Genomic DNA, 24,196 nt, shown 5'->3' on the forward strand with positions numbered 1-24,196 from the left:
TTGTGTCCGTTGGTATCGCGTCGGTCTCGTCCACGGGGACCACCATCACCACCACCGCCGCTCCCATTCACCCGGACATCGCCGCCGTCGCCGTCCTCCTAGTAACGGCGCCGCGTGGGCTCCGGGGTGGGCGAGCGGGAGGGGGACCTCTCGTCGCGGCCGCGTTCCTTGAGCCACTTCTTGGTGCTGAGCGTCAGGTCGCGGTCGAGGTCCTCGGAGGGGTTCTTGCGGTGGATGAAGTTGCAGAAGCCGCCGCGAACACAGCCCTCCCCCGAATTCAGGCGACAACAGGCCTCTCGAAAGTCCGTGACGGGCGAGAGCTCGCAGTATATGGGTCGCGCGGCGTACCAGCGCGAGTTGAGGTCGTCGCAGGCCTTCTGGGCCGAGTCTTCGTATTTGAAGCGGGCGTAGACGTTTCCGATGAGATCTGGACGGATGGCGATTTGTCAGCATTTCAATTCGAATCACGTACTAAGCGAATTGAGCGGGAAACAAAACTCACGATCGTTGTTGTTGTCACACACGACGAGCTCCTCGAGCTCGCCGTACTTGCAGAGCTCGCACCAGATGTCCTCGTAGAAGGCGTCGAAGTGGTTCTGCAGCTGGGACGGGTTCATGCGGTTCTTGGGGTCGTAGGCCGGGTTCTGGTACAGGTTGGGCATGAGGATGGTCTGGGAGTAGCTGGGCTTGACGTGCTTGCGCGAGCAGCGGTCGCCGTGGCGGCAGGCGCCGATCTTGAAGTAGAAGGAGCAGTTGACCTTGTCGAGCTCGGTACCGAAGATGGAGGCGAGGAAGTTGGCCATTTTCGTGGGTTGTTTTCGATATTAAGAGATGGTTGTGAATATGGTTTTGTGGTTTGGACGTCGGGCGTTGATGGGTGGAAAGAGAATTGGCCGGTTTTCTTTTTGTTCTTCCTTTTCGCGCGCCGCGTTGGTGATGCGTTTGGAATCCTTGTCGCGGAATGCGACGGTTGGATGAAATATTTCAGATAGCCTTGTTGCGCCACGGGGATTACTAATTACGAGGCTGGAGCTATATGTGGCGGTGCTTCGATTTGTTTCTGGTGGGTCCGACCCGACGGGAGGTCTCCAGGGCACTCAATTCTTGGTTCCACAACGGTACGTATCTCGTTCAGGTCTAGAACATGCGGCCGACATGTTCCCGAGATGCTTGCCGTTGAATACCCAACTAAGGTAGGCAAACATTCCAACCAGCCTTATGAGTTTGCATCATGTGTCTCTTACATTGTCACTTTGTCTTTGACTCTCCAAAGGGTTCTTGCGGGAAACACATTAAATATAGCAAGCACCAGCTGCAAACACCAGCATCCCATTGCTTCGGGTGTTTGAAACACTGGATTCTGGCCTAACGGGAACTCCATTATGAGGCTGAACTCAAACGCAGATGACGCCGAGCGGATCAATCTGATGGTCATGGATCACTCAGACGAAGGCTTCTAGACTGGGACGTGCGAATTTCCTCGAACTTGATCTCCGTCGATATAAACCTAGACTTCGCTCATCTGATGATGATTGTTGTCGAAAATAGACCGAGCCACGAGGCCAAAGCTCGAGGTCACGAGACTCCTTCACTCCTCCTCAGAAATGAGCGCCGAAGTGTGGCCAAAATGGACCGATGTCTCGACAATCTTGTTTAGCCTTTTTTCCAGACGCTGTGGAAATATCAACGGCTTCCGGTGGGAACGGATGGTGAAACCGTTGGCTTCGCGAGACCCTGACCAGTAGATACGCCACCGCAGTTCCGCCGTTCTTCTCGGACTCGAAGCCAAGAAACACCCCAAAGTGCCCACCATTGGAAGCCACCCCAAGATTAAAGCGGGGGACTCACACCTATGTTGAGTCGTGATTGGTGAAACAGCTCCAACGGGGGCTACCAAATCAGTTGCAGGCTTGCTGGGGGCGTCCCCGTCGATGCTGCACCTGTGCTTTCCCACCTCCTGCAGGACATGCGCAAACCTGCTGGCCGTGCGCGCATCCAGAAAGCAAGCCAACATCTGGTCTGTTGCTTAGACAGCCCTCGACCACTCACACTCTCCTTTTCTGGTCCCTTACTCAGTCCAGTCCTTCCTTAACCTATCTCTTCCTGCCCCTTGCCTGTGATTCACTCCCAGTTCTTTTTTTGTATTCTTGATCGACGCCGCTTCCTTCACTCTATTCGCGGAGGATCGCGAGAGAAGCTTCTGCCCGTGTTCGATTTTCCTGACACGGACCTTCTTCCGCCGGTAACCCTCGACATATTATCCCGGACGCCTTTCTTCTGTTTATATATCAGACTCTCTTAACACCACAACACCCGCGGGCCATGAATTTTATTGCGACCTTTCCCCTCTCCTGCTGACGACCCTCCCACCTTCGACAACCGGTCCACGCGCCGACGCTCTTCACACCCTCCTCGAACCCGTACATACTCTTCTCCTCGACGTCGTCGTTGCCGCCGCCGCCATGGATCAGGCAGACATCCCGGCGCTCCTGTCGCGCCTCGCCAGTGACGAGGACGCCGCCAGGAAAATGGCCGTCTTCAAGCTCCAGTCCTCGATCAACGATCCCGCCTTCGCAGACGTATTCATATCTTCCGGCGGATTAGTGGTGCTGCGCCGCCTGATCATGAGCGCGGGAGGAAACACTTTGGCATACTCGCTGCAGAGTCTGACGCGCCTGCTGGAGGTGGACATGGGCTGGGAAATATTCGAGGGTTCGTCGGCCGGCGACCTCGTTGAGCGCATCGTCGAATTAATCGTCACGAACCCCCTCGTCAACATCCTCCGCGGCGCCATGTCGATCTTGGTAGCTCTCGTCGCACACTCTCAGTCCTCCGGCCGGCCCACCACCCCGCGCGCACCAGGATCTTTTGGTTTCAGGGCCCTGAAACCCGCCGTCGCCGTTTATCCTCAGTTCTTCGAGCTTGTCATCGCACAATTGCAGTCCGCCGACCACGCGCTGTGCGCCAATGCGCTCATGCTCATCAACGCCATGATCAGGGATGCCGTCTCGAATGATGGAAATACGAAGCCGGGGGCGCCAGCCATGGAGGAGTGGTCCAAGTTCATCAAGCGTCTGCAGGACCTGGGACTGATCAAGGCGGTTTACAACCTGATGCAGAGCTCCGCACTGCAGGATCTCGCGCACCCTCTGCTCGAATTTCAGTCACTGACCAAGGTCCTTCTGAGAAAATGGCGCGAGGTGAGGGTCGATCTTGAGAGGCCTGAGCATCGACGCGGCCTCAAGGGTCTGCACCTCGCAAGTAACCCTGAGAAGCAGGTCAATGGCCATTCGAAGCTGGATGAGTTGAACGAAGGCAAGAAAGGAAGCCGACGACACAACCCCGAGAAGTGGAGGAGACTTGGCTTCGAGACGGAGAGCCCCGCGCAAGAATTCGAGATTCCCGGTTTCCTGGGCATGATGGACTTGACCGACTACGTGCGGAAGAATGAGGACAGCTTTCAGAAGTTATTGCTGGAACAATCGACAAAACACAGGAGTGAGCGGTGCCCAGTCGCACGAGCAAGTTTGGCTGTTACCATGATTCTTTACGACCACTTCGAGGTGGACAAGTCGGAAATCGAGGACACGATGAAGGGCTACCAAGGCTTGGACGGTATTAAGAATAACGAGAAGCTCTTCCGCCCTCTTCTTCTGCAGTGGTCAAGGCTACACACCGCCGGTCTGCAGGCTTTCTTCCGCGTGTGGAAATCCACAGTAGCAGAGCAACTGGACTTTGAGAAGGTGGCAGAGCTTGTTCGCATCCTCATCGAACAGGTTATCGGACAAGCCACCAGAACCAAAGATGTGGTGGAGGTCGAAGAGGAGCTTTTGGAGTACGACTGCACCAGGTTGCGGGAGCTTCAGATGGAACTTCTCGAGCTGTCTTTCGAGGATCAATGGGGCCAGCACCTGTATCAAGTCCGAGAGGAGTTGAGACAGGAGGCTCTCCAATTCGTCAAGGAGCAACGTATCAGGTGCCTGCTTCAGGGCTCGTGGTTCTCTAAGCCCCTTCCCCGACGGGACACCAATCCTCGAGACGAGACCAAGCGCCGGCTGTATACGCCGCGGCCGTGGCGCTTTGCTAAACTATCACACAACAGGAGGTATCTCCATTACGCCGACTTCGAGACGAAGACATCGCAAGAGCCCGGACTGGATATTTTGACCGAGAAGGTGGACCTCAGCACCATTAGCTCAGTGGTGTCTAATGTCTCGGCATCCAACGAAGAAGCTCGCAGCGCGACTAGTAGTTCGACGCTCAAGAACAACGTAACGGTCAAGTCGACAACAAAGATCACCATCTTCAGCTACGTCGATGCCGTGGAGGCAGCCAAGGGTGGCGACGCGAAGGAGCAGGCTATCCTGACGCTTCACCCCACAACGCACAGTCTTGCATCGGAGTGGCTTGACGGCCTCTTGATGCTGCTCAATCAGGCGCCCATCACTGCGGAGACGAACAAGCTCGTCAACCTCGTCAGCGACTTTGGTCTCAAGATCAGGCTGCTGAACGTGAGGATAGAGGCCGCATATACCGGCCCACTGCCAGGGGCGGGGATGATTCCCAGCCGGGAAGGGTTGGACGAGGACTACTTCTACGAGGTGTAAGAGCTTCAGGCGGGGATTTTTGTCAAAAGATTCGCTTCTTGTCTTTATTTTCTGACTTTATTTCCTTTGTGATGGTTTCTTTGGCTTACATATACCCGCGTTCTCTCCTGCGTTCGAGCTGGGGATGTAACGAATGGAGCTGAGAACAGTTTCGCAGCCTTTCCCCGGCTAGCTACTACGTGCATAGCGAGCGGTTAAGTTGCGTCGTTAGATACGAGGATTTGGATTTGGTGGGCATATTCCCCCCTCTTGGGAGGAGCAGGGTGGTTGAGGAGACTGCATATACGGGCGGATGGATGAGTGGTTGGGTGTTCAGAGGTATGCCGCTGGCGGGCTGTTGTATGATCATAACCCCCCCGAGAGCGAGTCCTGAGGACCTGCTCGAGTACATTTCTAATACCAAGTAATTAGCAGAGACTGCATGTGTGATGTTGAATGCGTTCAGCTGTGTGATATTGAATTGAGTGGCGTCTTATACATGGAGCTGAGAGCTGTTTGAGGCATAGTTGCAAGGCGAGATGGCGCGATGTCAGTATATTCAAAATAAAGCCCTTCTTGGCTCTCCCGGGGTTTACAGCTTGAGTGGGGCCGCAACGTTAGCTCTCCCAGCCCCTCCCCCCGACAACCCGCAGCTCCAGCTGCCCCTCTCGCCAGCGCTTAATCGAGCTCAATCGGAGAAGTTGGGTCTCTCATGTCGACGGCGAAAGGAGGGGTTGTTCTTCAATGACTATTCTCCCATTTTACAAAACCAATATATCAACTTCTTGCAACCGAATGTTCGTTTTCTCTTTCAGAGCAAGAATAAGGGTTCGAGGATTATGACATCACGCCCGGACCTTTCACCCAGCCAACCATTTCGCTGAAACCTACGAAACCACAAACCTTCGCTCCCGCCCACCAAGACGCACATGGTCCGCCGTCTCCCGTGGACCCATCCGCACCTTAAAGTCGACTACAACAAAAAGACGACGACGCCGACGACGACGAACAGCATGGTCTTCACCCGGACTCCGCGCAGCGGCGGGAGGAGAGGAGGGGTGACATACAACAAGTCGTCGTCGTACGGCAAGTCCAGCGGCAACTGGCGGTCCTCCGGATACGGCGCCGGCGCCGGCACCCCGTCATCCCAGAAGAAGCGCCTGGACGGCCTGTATCTGGAGGGGAACTGGTACTGCAACTGCGAGCCGCGACTCCAGGCAAAGTACCTCGAGACCAAGAAGAAGGGCCCCAACCACGGGCGGTGGTTCTTCACCTGCGGGGGTTCGAGGAATTGCAACTTCTTTCTCTGGGAGGACGACGCCAAGAACCGCTCGGGCGGGAACACGATGACACTGCCGCCCATGCCCGAGGACGACGACAACGACGACGAGGATGCGGCCAAGAGCAGCAAGACGGCCACGCCTGGGCCGTTGGCTACGACTACTTCCGCCGCGGCTGCGCTTCCCACGCCGGTGACGGCCACGCCTCGACAGAGGTCCATGGGCGATTACCTCACCAAGCCAGCCGCAGCCGCGGAGACGCCTTCGCGGACGGCCGCGAAGAGGAAGAGGGTTCTCTTCGAGTTCAGCGATGAGGAAGGGGAGGACGAGTACGGGATGGACGACGTGTCGGAGGACGAGGAGCGGCAGATGAACGAGGCCATGGAGCGGAGCGCCAAGAAGCTCACGAACGCGCCGCCGGTGACTCCCTCGGCCAGACGGACGTCGGACGAGCAAGTCAGCACGCCTGGAACCGTGACGAGGACGCTCTTCCCCGACGCCAAGAGGAGGAACACCGGAGCCGAGACGAGCGGCTTTTCGTTCTCGGGCGCGAGCACGAGCACCTCGTCGACCATCACCGCCGGGGGACCGTCCTCGTCGCCGCCGGGGTCGCAGGCCCGGGCGGAGGAGGAGGCGCGGGCGCTGGACCCGACGGACGAGGTCATGGGACTGCTGAGGGGGAAGAATGTGGACGAGGCGACGATGGGCGAGGTCAGGGACGTTCTCCGGCGGTTCGCGATGAAGGCCAAGGGCGTGGCCAGGGGTAGAGACAGCGTGCGGACGGCGCTGAAGAGCAAGGATGAGAAGATCGCGGGCTTGCAGGAACGGGTCGCGAGTCTGGAGACCCGGAACCGGGTTCAGAGGGAGGGATGAGATTGCGGATTTCAAGGCGAGTATTATGGATTTGTACTCGAAGCATTGATAAAGGAGGGGTTTGGGCTTGGGTTTGTTAGTAGGGCGACTGGATTTTGATGGATACCCTCTCCCTTTTCTGGTTCACGATCCTATTTCGTGGGCTGTCATGTAATTAGCAACTAGCTACAACGGAATTAAATAGGACTTGGCGTCGTACGCCATTGACACAGGACGCTATTTAGATGTGATTGTGCATAACGGTTGGGAGAAGGGCATGGTTGCTCCTCTCGCGAGAGACCTGTTCTCATCGGCGACCATATCCATGTTCATTTCAACACGGCAGGGCACGTTTTTAGTCATCAAGTCTTCTCGGCTGTGCTATCGGAATTCTCTGGCTTGGCTGATCATGGGATGCAGTGGACTCAGACAACTTCCGTTGAGCGTTCAGCTCGTCGATTGCTCATTACATCGCACGAGCTCGACTCTCGAAACAGCACAGCAAAGACTGAAGGCAAACTCATACTGACGAAGGAAGCAATTGCAATAATAGAGGTATAGTAATAAACAACCATACATACGCCGTGTTTGGGCTTGATACCCCCAGTTGCCCGACCCTTTACCTCCCATGTATGACCCAAAAGTCCCGTCGCCCGAGAGACCGTACTTCTTTTTCTAACTCTACTCGGCCAGAACCTCACGCAACATGACAAGGAAATTCTCCTTGAGCTTGTGAACCTCGGAGACTGGTGGCTTGACCGGTTCGCCAGCGCTCCGGCGAAGCCTATCACGTCTCTTAGCGCGACGGCGGCGCTCGGCCTCGATAGGGTCGAGCTGATCTTCCTCCTCCGCCTCTTCTTCATCCTCAGCGTCATCATCGTATGCCATGTCTTGAAGATCTTGCTGATCAAGACCGAAGTCTGAAGATGAAAAGCCCGTAGGGACAAGATCCGGACCACCATTGCCCTCCGCAGCCATCTTCTGCCGGGTCTTGTCGTGGTGCCACTTCTTCCTGGCTTCTTGCCAAGAAATGAGTGCGTTGACCTCTTCGATAACCTTCTCCTTGTTGATTGCACCAGAACTAATGCCTCCCTCGAACAAGGCGTTGATGTTCAATGTACCGTTCTTGGGACCCTTCCGGAGGAACTCGAGGATGTCTTCTATCCAACCCATCAACTGGTCGAAGAGTCCATTGTCATGCGTGTGGACCTCGTGGACGAATTTGTAGAAATTATGCTCGTGTCTCTGGCACAAGTCGATGAAAGCTTGTACTGTCTGGTTAGGATCGGCCGAAGCGTCCTGCTCCTGGCATTTCTCAACGACCTGCGAGTGGCGTTAGCGTTTGTTATCTGCGCGAAGGGATAGTGCCTACCTGGATCATGTCGTCAATGAAGACGGCAAAGTCAGTAACGCTGTTGTACACGTTGGCCGACTTGTAAACCCTAACAAGCGGTTCGTAGAAGATCGTGAACAGATCCCTGAAGAGCTGGAGTGTGACTGGCTCCTCCACCAATTGCAACATCAGTGCCTTGTCGTGCTGTCTCGTGCATAGCTTCAAGAACTGCTTCAGGTACGAGAAGAGCTGGGCACCCTGTTTCAGTTCCTCGTCCACGTTTTCGACAGCATTGTTGAAAGCAACATAAGCGTTGTAAAGTCGGCCGATCTGCTCGGACGTCAGGGCAGGCTCGAGGTATTCTGAGCGCAGGATGACGACAATCAAGTCGATATCCTCGGCTGCAGCCTCCTCCCGAATGGCCACCTTGATTTGCTCCTCTGACTCTGTGTACAGCTTCAGCTTCTTGGTCAAAACTTCGTCGCCAATCTTATCAGCAAGCGTATCGATGGATTTCTGGAAACTCCGGATGCCGTCATTCAAGGTAAGCGAGAAGATACGCTGGAGAAGCGAGCGAGTGCCGAATGGTTGCGCCAGGAAGATATCCAAAACGCCGGACATAACGGCTGCGGGGTTTGCGATTCTGATGACGTTCTTCATCACAGTGTATGGGATGAGAGAGTGTATCCTCTTGGCCTGGGCAAACAGCTCGGGCGAGTTGTCTTCCGCAAGGAACAAGTGGTAGATCGTTGCCGCAACCTCTATGCGTAACCACTCAGCAAACTTCCGGTACTGGATGCTGAGATCCTGGATGGTCTCCTTGTCCTTGATCTCCTTGAACAGTGACGTGAGACCGTTGCGCTCAACGATTTCCTGGCGGAACCTGTGCAGTAGTGTCAGTGACCTGTAGCATGAGGACGTTGCAAAATACCCACTCTTCCATATAAATGTCGAGCTCCGCCGCGCGCTTCCGTGCAATCTCGTAGAACCTCTTTTGCTCTTCCATGCGCAACTCATCCACCGCCTTTCTCCTCTCGATGTCATCGATATCGGCGTCGGTCGGGGTGATGGGGTCTTTCGTGAGGAACTCCTCCATTGCCTTGGTCTGAGCGATCTGAGGGTTCGATAAGAGGGAGCGAATGAACGCCCTAAGTGAGACTCGCTGGCTCTCACGCCACAACGTGACCGGCTCGTTGTTCTTCTTGCTCAGGAAGGGGAGAGGGCTCTTCGGTCTACTGTCGGTGGACACTCGGGGGGAGTTGCGGCCAGAGGTCGTGGAGCCCGCGCGTTTGTGTCCTGCCCAAGTTAGTATTCAGAGAAGGCAGCTGGGTGAAAGCGAACTCACCTAGCACAGAGAGCTTAGAGGGTTCGTTGGGTTGGTGGAAACCAGTCATTTGAGTCGACACCGAGGAAATAGACGATGCAGATGAATCAGGCGTTCCGCCGCCAGTGAGGGAGGAGAACAAGCCTGAAGCTGTCGTGTCCGACTTATTCTTCTTGGGCAAGGTGGGGAGGACCTTTCCTGGGAGCTCCAAGCGCAGCCTCCTGTGCAGTCTCAGAAAGTCGCCATACCGTCTGCCAATGAAGAACTCGAGCTCGCCCTTGCGATGAATGCGCATGATGAATTCCTAGTCGCCGTGTTAGTGAGATGCCGCAAACTGGTCTCTCAAGTAGACTCACCGCGTGCTTGTGGGTTCTGATCTTCTTTCTCTCCGAAGTGATGCGCACAGCAGCAATATTAATATCCCAGCCATTGATGTAGTTGCCCTCGGGCATCGTATGCATGACTCCCGTGTCGATGGCATTGCTGTCGACGACCTCAATCTCGGAAAAGCGTATCCTCTCCTCGAAGCCGGAGGAGGTCTTGCAACCCGACACCATCATCAACTCGACTAGCTTCTGACATTTTATGGCCAACTTGCGTCTCTTGGTCTCTTCAAGTCTATCTTCGGAGGAGGAGATGTTCTTGGTCGCAAAGGATTCTAGGAACTGTGGTTGGGGGCGTAACGAGTCAGCGCAAGCTGTTCCGGCGGGGATTCGCGTTGCATATGGAGGGGGAGCTATTGAACTCACCACTTGCAGCTTGTCTTGCCAAAACTCCTTCTCCTTGGCCTTGTCGAGAAAAGGGAAATCGCGGACATGGTGAACGAAGATGTAGCGCAGGATGGGGAGCTCCGAATCCAAGGGGGACACCTCTCCCATGTCAGATTTGAAGGGGGCGCCGAAGCGCTTGAGGGCCGTGGGGGAGTTGAGCTCCGAGATTTCATACTTGACTTGCTCGGAAATCAGCTCCCGCTTGAGGTCTGGCAGCAGAACACGTCAGCAACATCCTCAACATCGAGAGATGAACCATCTCACAGTGCTCTTGCTTTCCCGTCAAAGATTGACCCGGTGGAGGGATAGAGGCGGTGCTCTTTGTGCGGACGGGAAGCTGTAGGTCAGACCTGCTGGCCGGAGCAGGGACCTGAGCCGGGTCTAAAGCAGCACCATTCTGCGGTTGTTCTGAGGTTGTCGAAGCCATCGGCGATGTGTTTGCTGGGGTTTCGAGCTGCCCACGGAGCGGACGATGTGTCGTAAGAGTACTTCTTGTCGATGCCAAGCTTGTAGGAGAAGGAGAGAAGTTCGCGGGTTTCGGGGGGAAGAAGGTGGACGTCGTCGAAGAGACCTAGGCGATGGACGAAGCTGACTGGCGTCAGACCTGGAGCGAGTAAGGCACGGTAGGTGGTAGGTATCTCGGTAGCGCACAAGGTACAGAATAGCGGCGGCGCGGCAACAGTAGCTGGGAGGGGCCCGACGTAATAATCAATTTACCCTGGGCTGGGCTGGGATGGGTCAGAGCAGATCCAATGGCTAGGTTGCAGGGTACAGACCCAGATTCCAGTGGGGGCGGGCGCAGGCTTGTAAGGTAGGGCCGCTGCGCTGGTCGTAACGCGCGTATGGCGGGGTAGGTGGTAAGTCACAGGCTGCTCTGCCGCACCTCAGCGTGCCGACAACAGCTCCCCTTGGAGTCTTGGGGTCTTGGAGTCTTGGAGTCGTTTATTTGCAGTGAAAACGATGGCTGAAAGTCAATGCTGATCGCGCGGGGCCTGGATTCGAGTTCGAGTAAGGGGAGCCTGGCCGCGGGCCTTTTTTTAGGTGAAGTCTCAAACCGCTTAACCTTCTTTCGAGTCGTCTTTGTCAGGGTCCGCGACTGCAACAGTACGCTTCGCTTCCCGGTTTTTAATAGACCTTAAACTCCTGGGCGAAGCTAGGGGTTGGTGGAGGGGGCAACAGAACGTCGTTCGGTGACGGCTCGGGGAGACAAAATGAGCTCAGAGCTGTGCCGGAGTGGACGTGTTGTCGAGGGTGTGAAGCAGTACGTACGGTCAGCTGCGCAGAGGCGGTAGGGGGGGATAGATCGGGATGGTTATTCCCCTTCCAGTCTCGCAAAACAGCTCAGTACGACGGATCTCGGATAGGTATCTTAAGGTAGCTCGGAGAGACGGCACACCAAGCGTCGTTTGGCGGGGTTTGACGATGGGAAACGGCAGACAAAACAAGCAAGGCACAGCAGAAAGGCAAGGTAAGGTCCGGTTACTAACCGTTGCCTCCACGACGAAGCCACCAGACGACCTCGGGACGGATGAAAACACACGTTGTTTTTTTGACTTTGTTGTGTGCTCGGTCTTCAGCCCTTCAGGGTCCTGCTCTGACGTTGATGCGAAGGTGACGCCAGGTTGATGCTCTCCTTCGGGAGTCCGAACCAAAAGGCTAAAAAGATCAGGAAAATGGGCAGGGATTCTTCCACTGACACGGCACATTTGGGTTGGGTATCTTGACTGCTGCCCCTCATCCACCAACCTGTTCGACTGTCACATAGCATCTCAAAATCAGAATGCCAAGCCTTTCCCGCGTGCCTTCCTGAGAGGGATGATCCACCTTCTTTTTCCCCGACTGCGCCTTCTAAGGTGTCTAACCACCAAGCCCTTCTCAATTACGCGGTTCCTCTTCACCATGCGGCTACTCTAATCGAACCTGGGGCTGGAGTTACGCTCAGAAGGGGTGGCGGTGACCACTTGCTGCTTGCCTGTTGCGAATTTCTGGCCATGGGATGCATGACGTCGCAGCCTTTACCGAATGCCGAGCAAGACCAGTCAAGTCTCACTCCAAGACACACAAGACAGACGGGACGTCCACTGAGCTCCTCCAACCTCAACACCGAATGACATACCTCACACACTTGACATTTCAGCCACGATTTGACCTCGAGGCCACAATCCCGTCCCGTCGCGAGATGGGCACTGCAAGAGGCCTTGGCTGGCTTCGCTTCGCTTCACTGTTTCCCATCATCCCAGGCTCACAGGTTGCCTTCTTGGGGTAGGGTAACGTGAGCCATGCAGCAACTTCCTTTTGCCTCTTGAAGCTGGAGCCAAGTTCTCTCCTCATTCGCTCGTTGAGTCACAGGATGCAGTCCACAGCCAGCAACCAACGACACTTTGGGATGGAGATCCGCACCGTTTGTTGTCAGTCAGCCTTGCTGGCCAAGGACACAGACGCGCAATCATTGTCGCCATCAGCTCCTTGGCCCGGACGAGACCGAGTGCTCCAAATGGGGCATTTACGGCTAGCGCCCCGATTCCTTGGAGCCAGTGAGATCAAATGGTAGCATCCGCAAATCACCCGTTGTACGTACAAATCTTTCAATGACATTCTGCGGCCCTTCTCTTACATCTCCCCGCCGTATCCACTTGCACAGCGATCAGGTCAATCTTTGCTGGGCCGTTTGACTCTTAGTGCTGGGTATTTGTAAGGATATGGTTGCTAAAAACCGATAGTCTTCGAACGGCGCCACGATGAGAAAGGCTGGTGAGGATTCAGACCAGCTTCTGGAACCCGCGGCTTGCGGGACGTTTCCAGCGTCAAAGCCACAAAACTCTGCGGAAAGAAGAGATCAGAGTCAAAAAAGGACCCGTTCCGTGCACGCTTCATCCCTGCGCCTACGCGGATACGGTGCCGGACCCAAGACGCACGGGATCGTAGTCGTTTTCTTCGGAGCGGGTCCTTTTTTTTTTCTTCGTTAATGATCACGACATATGCATCACTCTCATTTGAGTAGCTCTTCGGCCATCCCGACGCGTAGGGCTGTTTGCCGCTTGTTTTCTCCGGCGGCTAGCTTGAAGCTAAGTCCGAGAATGATGACAGGTGTGGACTCACAAGTAAGTCTCATTTTCGACCTCAAATCGATAGATTTACGGGGCATCGGGTCCGGCGAAGTCACTACTGCTTACAGTGTTGGGACTCACTTTAAGTCCCGAACACGACATCGTGTTCGAATTTTCCAGTTGATGATTGACTGTTACAATGTCCTATGGTGTCTTGCTTTATGACTATGACGTCGTGGCTTGTAGCTGGTGCTGAAAGTTTGCCATGTACGACAGCACATGATGCTCACGATCTCCGGCCTCGCGAGTCAAATCAGAGACGATGCTCGACATGAGATCTAATGAAATTCTCATGTATCGGGTCAAGAATACCGGCTAGGCGGTGAGTTTGGGCTCACCATGCAATGAGTACTTGCGATATCAAAAAGCACGACTTCGTCTGCTGAACTCATTTTGTAATTCAACTCCTCCAACTCTCAGGACGATGTCAATGATCCAAATATGAAGGAGATGGACGTCGGCTGGCTTATAAGTGACCAGATGCACCGGCGTACTTGGTATCGTGAAGGGTGTCGGTAGGATGTCTTTTCCGTTGTATCTTCGAGGTCCGTCTCACCTCTGGACTATGCCTATCAAACTGTTTCCTACATAGACATTCTCAGTAGCTGCCTATCTCTTCTTCGTCCGAGTCTCCTTGCATTCACTCGCATGCCTTCTCCCATGAGCTACGATGTTTGACCTCAGACCGAATAGCCTTCCCGCAGAGCAAAATCAACTCCTGACCACTTCGGGACCTCGAACTACTCAACGACAACTGATTCCTTTGATAGGACCCAGGAAAATATAGCAACACCCATGTCACCTCATCGCCTAATAGACCACAAGGCGGGGTATTTGACAATTTCATAAAGAAAACTTTCCGAAACGTACATACGGACACCTTTGAACTACAGTCTCACATGTTATGGGGCTATGAGATTTCCAACTTGGGGAACATCTCAGCTCCATTATGCAGTATACCCAATTTCCAATGAAACCGTCTACCATAAATGTTCTCTATAGCTATCCGCAATAGTTGTCTTCTGAGGTATGAAAAGCCGAGGATGAGACATAAGGTTGATAAATTGATGAACTAGTTGTCAGAGCTATTATCAGAGGTTCGTCACGAATACAGACATGAACCAAGCGAACAACAGCACACTCATAACACCCATCCCAGACCTTCCACTTGACCGCAGAGCTCTCAAATACTTCCAAGTACTCCATCCTGCCAAGTAGATGCGAGTTTATCGTCAGCCAGACCAACACCCCACCCACACCTTGAACGACATATCAAATGGAGCTGGCATCAATAAAACTGGAAGTTTCTCATTTCTGTGCGTGTTCAGCATCCCTAACCACAAGCGGAACGAACATGCAGTGTAGTCATTCTGTGTCCCTGTCCCAAGTCCTAAAGTCATCTATTTGCATGCGGCCATATGCTGTCCAGAGCAAGTTCTCGGGTCGAGGTCCATCCTGTTTAACCCGTTCGTGCTCAGGTACTCAAAGATTGAAATCATAAACACTCACATCGGCAGGCTAGGTTAAGAGTCTAAATGAAATGTTGGGGTCGGAAGGAGGCACCTGACAAGAACCAGCACTTCAGAAGCCATGGCAAAGATCAAAGACGATATGGAAACATCATGTGGGTAAGCCAACCGCCCAAGACTGTCAGACCAAAATTTTACACGGGCATGCCGCAGACGATGAAACGAGGTCATCGATGATACAGGTAGTTCTTTCATCTCGAGGCTTGTAGCCGCCTAGATAGGTACCTTAGGTGGTAGCTTGTGGCAGCCTTATATCGCGCCTGCCCCAGACTGGTGAATGAGGAAGGCCAAATGTGAAGCTGCCCGCCACACCAGCGAGAGAGCCTACTTAGGGAGGTTCCTCGACCAGCCTCAGCATCAACAGCAGTCGGTGACACCGACACGGTATAAGCTGGCAGAGTGGTACATAGTAGCCCTCTCAAACGGTGGCCCGCACTATCCGTTGCTGGAGGCGCTCAGTTCGAGCGCCTCGGATACACTTTTTTTTTTGCCTCTTTTTCCTTTTTGATGATATATTTGGTATATTATTTGTTTTGCTTAATATTTATCGATGGCGAGACAAATTTCAGAGCTTCTTTCAGATACCACAAACAACACGCTGAAGACGGTCGGTCAGGTCTTGACTTCCGAGTGAGGTTATCGGGCTCCAGAAGTGTGAGGCTTTTCTACGAGCTCACCACGTCCCTCCTAATGCGGTGTAAACCCGTTGTTCTTGAAAAGGATCATACCAGCCTGGAGATATCTCATACTATGCGTTCCAAGCGATGTGCCCATGCATGACAGCTTCCTAGACGTCGAACCTGCTTTGCCAGACTGAAAGCCCGAGATCGCGAGGAGCAAGGGCCGAGATCAGAACATCATAATGACGCAGGATAGTCCTACCAAAGGCGAAAAGTAGCAGAAGCTGTAACCAAATATGCCTGTATTTCCGGGTATCAAATATTACTACGCAATGCCTATAATGCTAGTTTCCAAAACGGTGAACTCCGAGCCCTCGCAACCCACCCTCACAACTCATCGAACACCCTCAACTGATCATCTTGCTCCCTCCCCGGCCGATCACCCCATAACGGCGGCACCGCAGCCTCCTTGCTCCCGCCCTCGCCAGCTCCCAAGCTGCCCGCGCTCTGATTGATCCCCTTCTCGACAATCTTCTCCGCAGCTTCCTTCAGATCAACGCCGCCGACCTGGTGCGCATACTGCACGCCGATGAACAGCAGTATCAGAACGGCAAAAACAACCGACATGACGATCCAGACGATCCTCAACCTCTTGCGCGTCTTCTCCTGCCACTCCCGATCCGCCCTCTCCCACCCCTCGATGCGCCTCCTGACGAGGTCAACCCGTTCCCCGAGACCCTGGATGCGCGTGCGCCCCTTCTCAATCCTGCCCTGCAACGCCTCGATTCTCTGCTCCTGCTCGTTGAACCGTCCGAACGTGGCCAGCTGGCCGTCGACATCCTTCGCCATCTCCTCCGCCTCGCGCTCGAACTCGCCCGTCAGCCGCCGCGAGGCCACCGCCAGCTCCTTGATCGCCGAAATGGTATTGTGTAGCAGCGTCTTCTTCTCGAGTACGGAGTAGTACGTCTCGTCGAGCCGCCGTGTCGTCGAAGTCGAGAAACTGCTCAGATCCACAAGTGATTTCTTCAAGCCCCTGTACGTCCACATCGTCAGCTTCTAGCCCCTTTTCCGTATTGAACGAGGACGACATACGTTATCCGACTCGCAGCCCTCTCCTTCTCCTCCACCAATGTAGCCGCATTATTCCCCTTCTTTCCCTTTCCCCTGGGCGGCGAGACAGCCAAAGGGTTCTCCCCGCCGCCAATCATTGGCCCGACGAGCGCGCTCGTCCGCCTGCTCGAATCCGGACTCCTGCTGGGCGTCGCAAACTCCGACCTCGTCATGTCCAGCGAGCTCCGTCCCAGCACGAGATTCCTATCCGTCACCGACAGCCCCGGCGACCTCTCGTCCGGGAAGAGCAGCTTGCTGTTGTCCCTTCGATGGTGGTGATGGTGACTGTGTCGATGACGATGCATCTTCAGGGGCGGCGAGAACTCGGTGATGGAGCGGGTGATCTGGTGCCGCGGCCGTCGTGCGGGGAGGAGCGCGGCGGCAGCTGCTGTGGCGGTCGATGTCGCGGTGGCAGTCGCAGTTGCGGTGGCAGCATTCGCGGGCGCAGACGCCTTGTTGTTGTTGAAGTTGCCGCCGTGGCTGTGGTGACCGTTGATGTCGCCAGACGAGTTGCTAACGGCAGCTGCCGTCGACAACGTCGCCATTGGCGTCGTCGGCAGCTCGAAGCCGTGGGCGGACATGGTTTCACCTTGTTTCCGCCCTTTCGTCTCTTTTTTTCCCTACTCTTTGGATCGGCCTATTTTTTGGGCTGGGGCGCTCGGGGGGACCGCCGGCCGCCGCTACCGCGTTCGCCGCCGCGGGCACCCGTTCCAGACGACTTTTGGGATGGGCCCGGTTAGACTTTTTGCGAGCTTGCCTTTGGGACGGTCGGTGCTTTGGATGGGAAAAGAAATGTGGCTTGTTCCCTGGAAAAGGAAAAGGGCGAGGCGGGTTACCGTTGCGTGTGTGGTCGACGCGGTTGTGGTCGCAGCAGCAGCAGTGCAAGGAAATGTGGAGGTGGACGGTGCACGGTTTCGCGGCGCAGAAGCTCAATCAGCTGGTGTGGTGCCTCCTCGGCCAATGACGCACTTTCACATGCCCCCCTTCCCCAGGTTCCTCCTTTATTGCATGCATCGTCTGAAACGTTGTCTGAACCTCGCGGCCGGCAATCTCCCTGCGCTGAAGCTTGTCGGGTAGAGAAGGATGGCCACCGAGAAAAGGGCTTCACTTCAGACGTTTGCCGTTTCTTTTGTCAAAAGTGAAATGATTCGAGCAAGTGCTGAGCTCGGTTCCATCTCCATCGTCTGGCCTATCTTTCCGATCGCCACACGAGGCGGAGCTTCGGATGGCTAACCTCATATGGGCTTCTGTTGGTACAAACATATGGACTTTTCCCCCGTCGATTGCTGGATTAGCTCATCCTCTCTCCCGCCGGCTCCGAGTCCGCCTCCGAGACGTCTCCTCCACTGGCCCCGGTCTCGTCGCATTCCTCCCCGAAGCCGTTCCCTCCTCCCTCACATAACGTTCACTGTCGCATGAGGCCCCTGTGACACGTTGTTTGTTCGCCGAGATGCGCAAACCCCGAGTACGGCAGGCCCGAATCCTCCTCTGTCCTCCCCGATAGTGTTTCGGTATTTGTCAACGGCACCGGCGTTGCTCCAGAGAAGTTGTCGGCGCCGAAAGTCGTTCGTTTTGCCCGCCCAAGTGGTTGTTCGACTCGCCGCACCCGCTCATGAGTTGATAAGCTTGTTGCGCTTCTCCTTCCTCTTCAATCTTTCTACCCGCTTCTTGTGCATCTTCTCGGCCATCTTCTCGTAACGTTCCTTCTCCTCCTTGGCGGCCCTCTTGTCCTTGAGTTTCTGAATGCGTTCCTGTACATCTCGTCAGCATCACGATTGGTTATGGTCACGTCGGACTACGGTGAATGCGCCTGGGGGCAGCGTACCTTGCGTTCTGCCTCCTTCTCGTCCTTCATCTCCTTCTCCTTGGCCTTCATCGCCGCCATTGCAACGCGGTCCTTGGCGCGTTTCTCGTAGGACTTCAAGCCTGCCGTCGGCCTGAACGCCTTTTTGGGGGCGTGCCACTGCTTGCCTATCGGAGGGAGTTAGTTGCGCTCGACGCACCGGAGAATGGAGCAGATGAAATACCATTCTTGCGCATGCCAAGCGGCTTGTCGGCAGCAGCGGTCGTAATTTGGGTAGTCTCTGCAGACATGATGGCAGTGTTGAAGAACTAGCAGAGTCCGAGACGGAGGAACGTTAATTTGCGCAGTCGAAATTCGTAGTCGGGCGGACGGCTGGAAAGTTTGCCATGTCGAACAGAAAAAATTCGGTGGGGCGCAAGGCTGCAGAGACAAGCGTGGGACGAATCGAGCCAGTGAAAATGCAGCTGTGGCGTTACGGCCCATAAATTAAAGGACGTGCATATCGTGTGGCTGGTGCTTCACTCAGGGTCCTCAATTTAAGCCAAGGGGGCGCGTGAGAAATGCGCGATGAGACCAGGAACGGTCATTGCTGGGGTTTGTCCTGACGATTCTGATCGTCAAAGACAGTAGAACGATGCCCAACCGTTGACTGAACAGGTCTCAAACCGACGCCTAGTGCTTTGCATTCTCAGAAGGTCCATCGCTGCCTTCGGGAGAGGCTTTTCCCGCCGCACACCGACATTGATTCGACCTCCCGGATTGTTTGAAATAACGCCCGAGATTCGTTTCCAAGAAATTGTTGGTCACACTTCGGGCGGTCACCAACTTTCATCAAACGGTCATGGCTTAGGGCTGGACCTGGCCTTGAGACATTACGTCGTTTTGTGCCTCGGAGCGATTCTCCTCAGCCCGCCGCTGGCATGGTTGTTGGGATGACAGAAGAGCGGGAGGCGCAGGCAGTTGGACAGCCAGCGGGACAAGGTAATCAGACAGATTTCGATAGAATTACGGATACACCAACTCGCACCGGCCAGCAGATGACGGCTGATGTCCGGTGCCGTGGTGGCTCGTGAGGCTGCCGAGATGAGCGAGGCAGACCTTTTCAGTCTCAAGTTGCCAACTTGGTCACCCAATGTCAGAATTTGGACTCGCCATCCCTGCGCGTTGGACCAATCGAGAAGTCCCGTACGCGTTCCGGGTCGTGTTAAACTTGGTTATCCCAGACTCCGACCCCAGGTTCCCGTTGTGAGGGCCCCGACTGATCCTCAAGACGATGGGTGCTTGGCCACCTGAAGCAGGGATCACCGGCGTCGTTTGATCTCGACGAGTGAGATTGAGATTAGGTAAAGACAGCTGGCACAAAATTTGAACAATAGCCGGCGTCGAGAAATTTTATGATGACTTGGCCACCGCTTCATTTCATTACCGAGGCGTGGGCGGCGTGGGGTTTGCTGAAAGAGGCTGCTAGTCATCTGCCAGGCGAGATTACCTTGGGTCATCCGCAATTCGACAGGACCCGGTGCGGTGCGCTCTGATTTGCCGCCAGCAAACATCGACTGAGGGTCGGAGGCTGGCGCGGGAAAGATGGGTATTCTTAGAACAATTTGGCAGATCGGATCGGATATGAAATGATGCAAGTCAGGATGTTTTGGACTGGAGCCGCGCTCGCGAGACAGACGAGAGGTTGGGGAAGGGAAACAGGACAAGGGAACAGGACGAAATAGGGTCTCATTGAGGACTGAGCCACCCCGGTCTGGTGGGGATAATTGCCAGCCAAGGAGGCAAAGCATCATCACGAGGAGGATTTTTGTCCCTTGCCAGGAGATGAGAGGGCTCGCAAGGGGAAACAGGTCCTGATCTCCCCATGCAAGTGCGTCTGATGGAATCCGCGGTGTCGTACTTCGCGGTAGGCACCGACCAGATAATCCCAACTTTCGACGTATTACCGGTCCAAAGTTTCCGAGCAGTCGGGCGCGGGTTGAAGGCTGCCATTGCCCGTACTACGGCATGCCATGTCGAGCTATTGCACCGTCGTAAAATCTGCCGACTCATGACCGCAACTTCGTTCGTGTTGTTATCAGGCCGCTGAATCTCAATTCAGTGTCGATTGGTACGTGGCGTCATGCAGGTCCGTCTGTGCACTCCCTCTAACCTGCATTCGCGTGGGTGGGTTGGATGCGACACAAGTGATTGACAGGCCAGCTGGTTGGAGCCAGACGGAGGCGCGGAGGTTATCGGTTGCAGCTGCAGCTGCAACTCTCAGGGTGAAGGAGACGGCGGCTTTGGACAACTCTTGATGCATGCATGGCAGGGTCGACCGGCAACAGGATGGAGTCGTCTGTTTGTTGATGCTGGTTGCGATGGACGACTCGAAACAATTGAAGGGTGCTGAGCCGAGAACAGGCTAGGTATGCGTTTGAAGAGCTTCGCCTCTTTGTCCTTCGCTCTGGAGCCGCGTGGAAACGGCGCTGTTGCACAAAGAACCTTCCCGCTGTCTATCGACCGGTAAGCGTTGGCTGGCATCATCGTGACGGCGGCGGACCGAGTCGTTCGTTGCAACTGGCACCCGCAGCCGCCAGTTGATCGGCTCCGAAGCCCTACTACGTAGGCGACTGAGTCAAGTTGAGGCTCCAAGCCGTGGCAACGCGATAGGAAAACAAACTTTAGACTTTATGCCGCGTGATGATCTCTTTGTTCCGCCGTAGCTTCGATAGATGAGTCTCAAGAACCGCCGTGGCTTGTTCGAACCAGCTGCCGGCAATATGCCCGTGAATTGACACAACCCAGCGTACCCGTCAAGCCCTGCAACCGGGTGAGTTCGGCAACGGGCGCTCTGTGCAGACTGCAGAGCAACCTGGTCTGCCAGATAGAAAGAGGCACAGGTCCATCTGGGGTCGCGTCGTGTTGCCTCCATCCAGCTCCAACTGTGACATGCTCCCCCACTAATTGGCCGGGGCTCGAGAATCGGGGGGCGTCAAATACGGGAAACTTGGGAGAAATAAGGTAATAACCCCATCCCATCGTCTGGTGTGCTTGTAGGAGGCCAATCGCTCTTCACAAAGGTACCTGGGTGCAAGGTGGCCAGGTCGAAAGTGACAGACGATATCTCGGTGGCACTCACTCGGGAGACGAACGAAAGTAAAAGATCGTCCCAGAACACAAACGTGAAGTCGAGGTCGACGCCGGTGACTTGCATGTAGTTCAGCGCGCGATGCTCTGGCCCCATGCTGGCGTCTGACGGCTTGTCACCGCAGGTGTTCCTCCAGGGCTTTGCCAGACTAAGAAAAAAAAGCAAGCAGATCTGCCAGGTGCTATCGGTCATCTGGCCGATTGATTTAATATGGAGATGGGAGGGGTCTATGAGGCTTGGGGTGGTCCTCGTCCGCCGTTCCTCAAGGCCTAGGGGCGTGCGGGCGCTGTGAGGCCCAGCAGCCGAGTGGGAGCGAGCAAAAGTGACGAAGAAGACTTGGCGCCCTTCGTTTTGTGTCGTTGACCGTCCCCGGTTCGAGACGCAGAGCCAGTCACAAGCGACCGTTGCATCTGTGCAGAGATAGTATTCTGCACGTAGAGTGAGGTATTCGGCTGAGGTGCCAGCCTCAGCGCCGATGAAGCAGCCACATTCTGACTTCCATTGATGACTGTGCCCACCCACACACATACACACGCACATGCGCTGCTTGACCGCTTTGTTTGTGGTCTCGGAATCAAGCCAGAACCCGAGGCGTTGGTAATAGACCACTCGAGGTGCGGCGTGGCTGTGGAATAGAACCGAACTCGAGCAGATGCGATGTGATAGAATTCGGTGGAGGCTCTTTTCTGGAAAGTTGAAACTTGCCGGGTCGCCCGGGTCGGGGAGCAGGAGGATAAGAGGACGAGGACGATATGCTCGGAGCTAGGTTAGAGTGCGAAGCGAAAGTGTAAGTGAGCGCTGGGAGCCGTGCTGTGCTTTGCTTGTGCCGTCCAAGGTATTTGTGAAGAGTGAACAGGACGACATGACATGACATGACTTGACTTGGCCGGACTCGATTTTGCGGTCTTTCGTCTCTTCTCTTCTTTCGACGACGTCGAGGCTCTGCCTCTTGCTTTCTCTGCTGCCGCAAGGGGGGAACGATGATGGAGGGGGCGTGGGCGAAGGAGGATAGGCCGTTTCTGTGCCTGGAGAGGTAATTGTCTGTCAGGACAAGTCTCCATTGGGCAGTTCGGCGACGTGATGATTCGTCTGGTTTGCGTGTGCCATGTGTTGGTCGTCTGGTCGTTGTTCTTAGCATCAGGTCAGATTGATTTCTCCGGTTGGTATCGGCACCAAGGGCGGAGTTGCCGTTGGTTGAGCTGAACTGAGCTACCCTTAGGTAAGGCAAGCTAAGGTAACGGAAGCTCGCTATCTGCGTAGCTGGTCTGCCGGCCATGTCCAAGTCGAGGTCGTGTTTTTGTTGTTGTTTCTGCTGCTTGTGCGGGATTTGCGCCATGTCTGGTAGAGTTATGGGTTAGCTGAGGCAGGTGGTATATTCGGGCAGGCGCTAGCTGTTCATCCAGCGGCTTCTATTCTGAAGGGAAGTTTCTTGCGCCGGCCGTGCGCGCCGTTCGGCTTCATGGCTTCATGGCTTCAATGGCTTTCATGGATGCGCTTGTGGTGCCTTGCCGTCGTCGTGTAGAGCTGGAGGTAGGTATTTGATTGCACTTGAAGATGGAATCTCGAGGTACGTACGTGGTACGTACTCGGCGATTGTACTCCAGTTTCTCATGAGGAATACTGGAGGTCGAATGCACGACACACTATTTACCTTGAGGGTGCACAGGACTTGGACTTTCTCTAGCCCCTGTTCCCGTTTCCTTTGACTTGCAGGCGAATCATTGTCAGATCCACCCGCAACGGTCTCAGACTATGGCAAAACCATTTCGATAAAGTCAGATTCCCTTTGGCAAAGTATGAATCTGGCAGCGTGGCATGAGACAAAGAGCGGCAAACAATCAAACGGCGCGTTGTTGATGGCGAGGGAAACATTGTAGACGTCGCCATCGACGCCAAATGGCAAAGGGGGTTCTCTGCCTAGGTAGCAACGCAACGCGACACGACGCAACGGCCAGTGGACAGGAGCTCGCCGGTTCAACGGCTAGCGGTCCCTCACTCCAAAGTTAAGGTACCGACAGCAGCCATTGAGCCATTGATTTTCGAGGGATGAGAACAGCTTGTGGCCTGGGCTGTGGCCGCGTAGAGACGGCCGCGTCTTAGTGCGAACTGCTGATGTACTAGAGCTGGTTAGTTTGCTGGCAGTTGCTGGCGCCAACACCGCCTTGCTCACCAGCTCACTTCACCTCAGCGACCGCCTAGGTTGCCAGGCACAGGATGGTTTTGAGTGGTCGGTTTGCTGAGACGCCAGCTGCCCAGCGCAGGTACAGAGAGGTACAGGCTGCAAGCCGCACAAGTATCTGCCAGGGCCCGTTGAGTAGTGGCGCATGCGTGTGAACGCAGAGTGGTGACAGCGCGGCGAGACGGGCATGAATACTCCGCAAGTACCTAACTGGAAGGGATAACATTATGGGAATGACAGAAAATTTTGATTGAATTTGCATTTGAAGCAAAGCGCAGGAAGCGATGCGCAAAGCAGCGGAGAGAGGACTGTCGAATTGTCCGCTACCTCAGCAAGGAAAGGCTTTAGAAGCTTCGCGCAGTGATTCGAGTCTGAGAGTAAGGTACTAGGTAGCTGGCCTTGAGAGTATGTGTCGGGTGAGAAAGACAGGAGCGAGCGCGTACTCTGAGAAACAACGGAAGGTGTTGTTGGTTTGGGCTCCTCTAAGCGTAGGTTACCAGTGTGCAATTCATTGCAATAGCAATTCCAATTCTAAGATTCTGAAATCATGGCACAAGCAAGGTCACAAGAGC

At 54.9% G+C, this 24,196-nt stretch overlaps 6 protein-coding genes across 6 annotated transcripts; 2 read left to right on the forward strand and 4 right to left on the reverse strand.

Moving 5' to 3' along the window:
• Positions 1-98: 98 nt before the first annotated feature.
• CkaCkLH20_02697 (uncharacterized protein) lies at positions 99-803 on the reverse strand (the record flags this gene model as incomplete). Its single annotated transcript, XM_038885416.1, has 2 exons — positions 99-427; positions 503-803. The coding sequence occupies 2 exons, from the start codon at positions 801-803 to the stop codon at positions 99-101; spliced, it is 630 nt and encodes a 209-aa protein (XP_038749347.1).
• Positions 804-2,351: 1,548 nt separating this feature from the next.
• On the forward strand, positions 2,352-4,607 carry CkaCkLH20_02698 (elmo ced-12 family protein; the record flags this gene model as incomplete). The annotated part of the gene is made up of 1 exon (XM_038885417.1): positions 2,352-4,607. One exon carries the CDS (start codon positions 2,352-2,354, stop codon positions 4,605-4,607), a length of 2,256 nt encoding a protein of 751 aa, XP_038749348.1.
• Positions 4,608-5,599: 992 nt separating this feature from the next.
• On the forward strand, positions 5,600-6,739 carry CkaCkLH20_02699 (px domain-containing protein; the record flags this gene model as incomplete). The annotated part of the gene is made up of 1 exon (XM_038885418.1): positions 5,600-6,739. One exon carries the CDS (start codon positions 5,600-5,602, stop codon positions 6,737-6,739), a length of 1,140 nt encoding a protein of 379 aa, XP_038749349.1.
• A 660-nt stretch (positions 6,740-7,399) lies between these two features.
• Positions 7,400-10,572, reverse strand: CkaCkLH20_02700 (px domain protein; the record flags this gene model as incomplete). The annotated part of the gene is made up of 7 exons (XM_038885419.1): positions 7,400-8,041; positions 8,091-8,934; positions 8,987-9,347; positions 9,397-9,679; positions 9,732-10,040; positions 10,125-10,354; positions 10,410-10,572. The coding sequence occupies 7 exons, from the start codon at positions 10,570-10,572 to the stop codon at positions 7,400-7,402; spliced, it is 2,832 nt and encodes a 943-aa protein (XP_038749350.1).
• A 5,216-nt stretch (positions 10,573-15,788) lies between these two features.
• On the reverse strand, positions 15,789-17,092 carry CkaCkLH20_02701 (uncharacterized protein; the record flags this gene model as incomplete). The annotated part of the gene is made up of 2 exons (XM_038885420.1): positions 15,789-16,434; positions 16,494-17,092. The coding sequence occupies 2 exons, from the start codon at positions 17,090-17,092 to the stop codon at positions 15,789-15,791; spliced, it is 1,245 nt and encodes a 414-aa protein (XP_038749351.1).
• Positions 17,093-18,121: 1,029 nt separating this feature from the next.
• On the reverse strand, positions 18,122-18,605 carry CkaCkLH20_02702 (uncharacterized protein; the record flags this gene model as incomplete). Its single annotated transcript, XM_038885421.1, has 3 exons — positions 18,122-18,262; positions 18,337-18,482; positions 18,539-18,605. 3 exons carry the CDS (start codon positions 18,603-18,605, stop codon positions 18,122-18,124), a joined length of 354 nt encoding a protein of 117 aa, XP_038749352.1.
• Between the last annotated feature and the right edge of the window lie 5,591 nt (positions 18,606-24,196).

Source organism: Colletotrichum karsti (genome assembly GCF_011947395.1).
Source record: "Colletotrichum karsti strain CkLH20 chromosome Unknown Scaffold6, whole genome shotgun sequence".
In the NCBI taxonomy this organism is placed as follows: Eukaryota; Fungi; Ascomycota; class Sordariomycetes; order Glomerellales; family Glomerellaceae; genus Colletotrichum; species Colletotrichum karsti.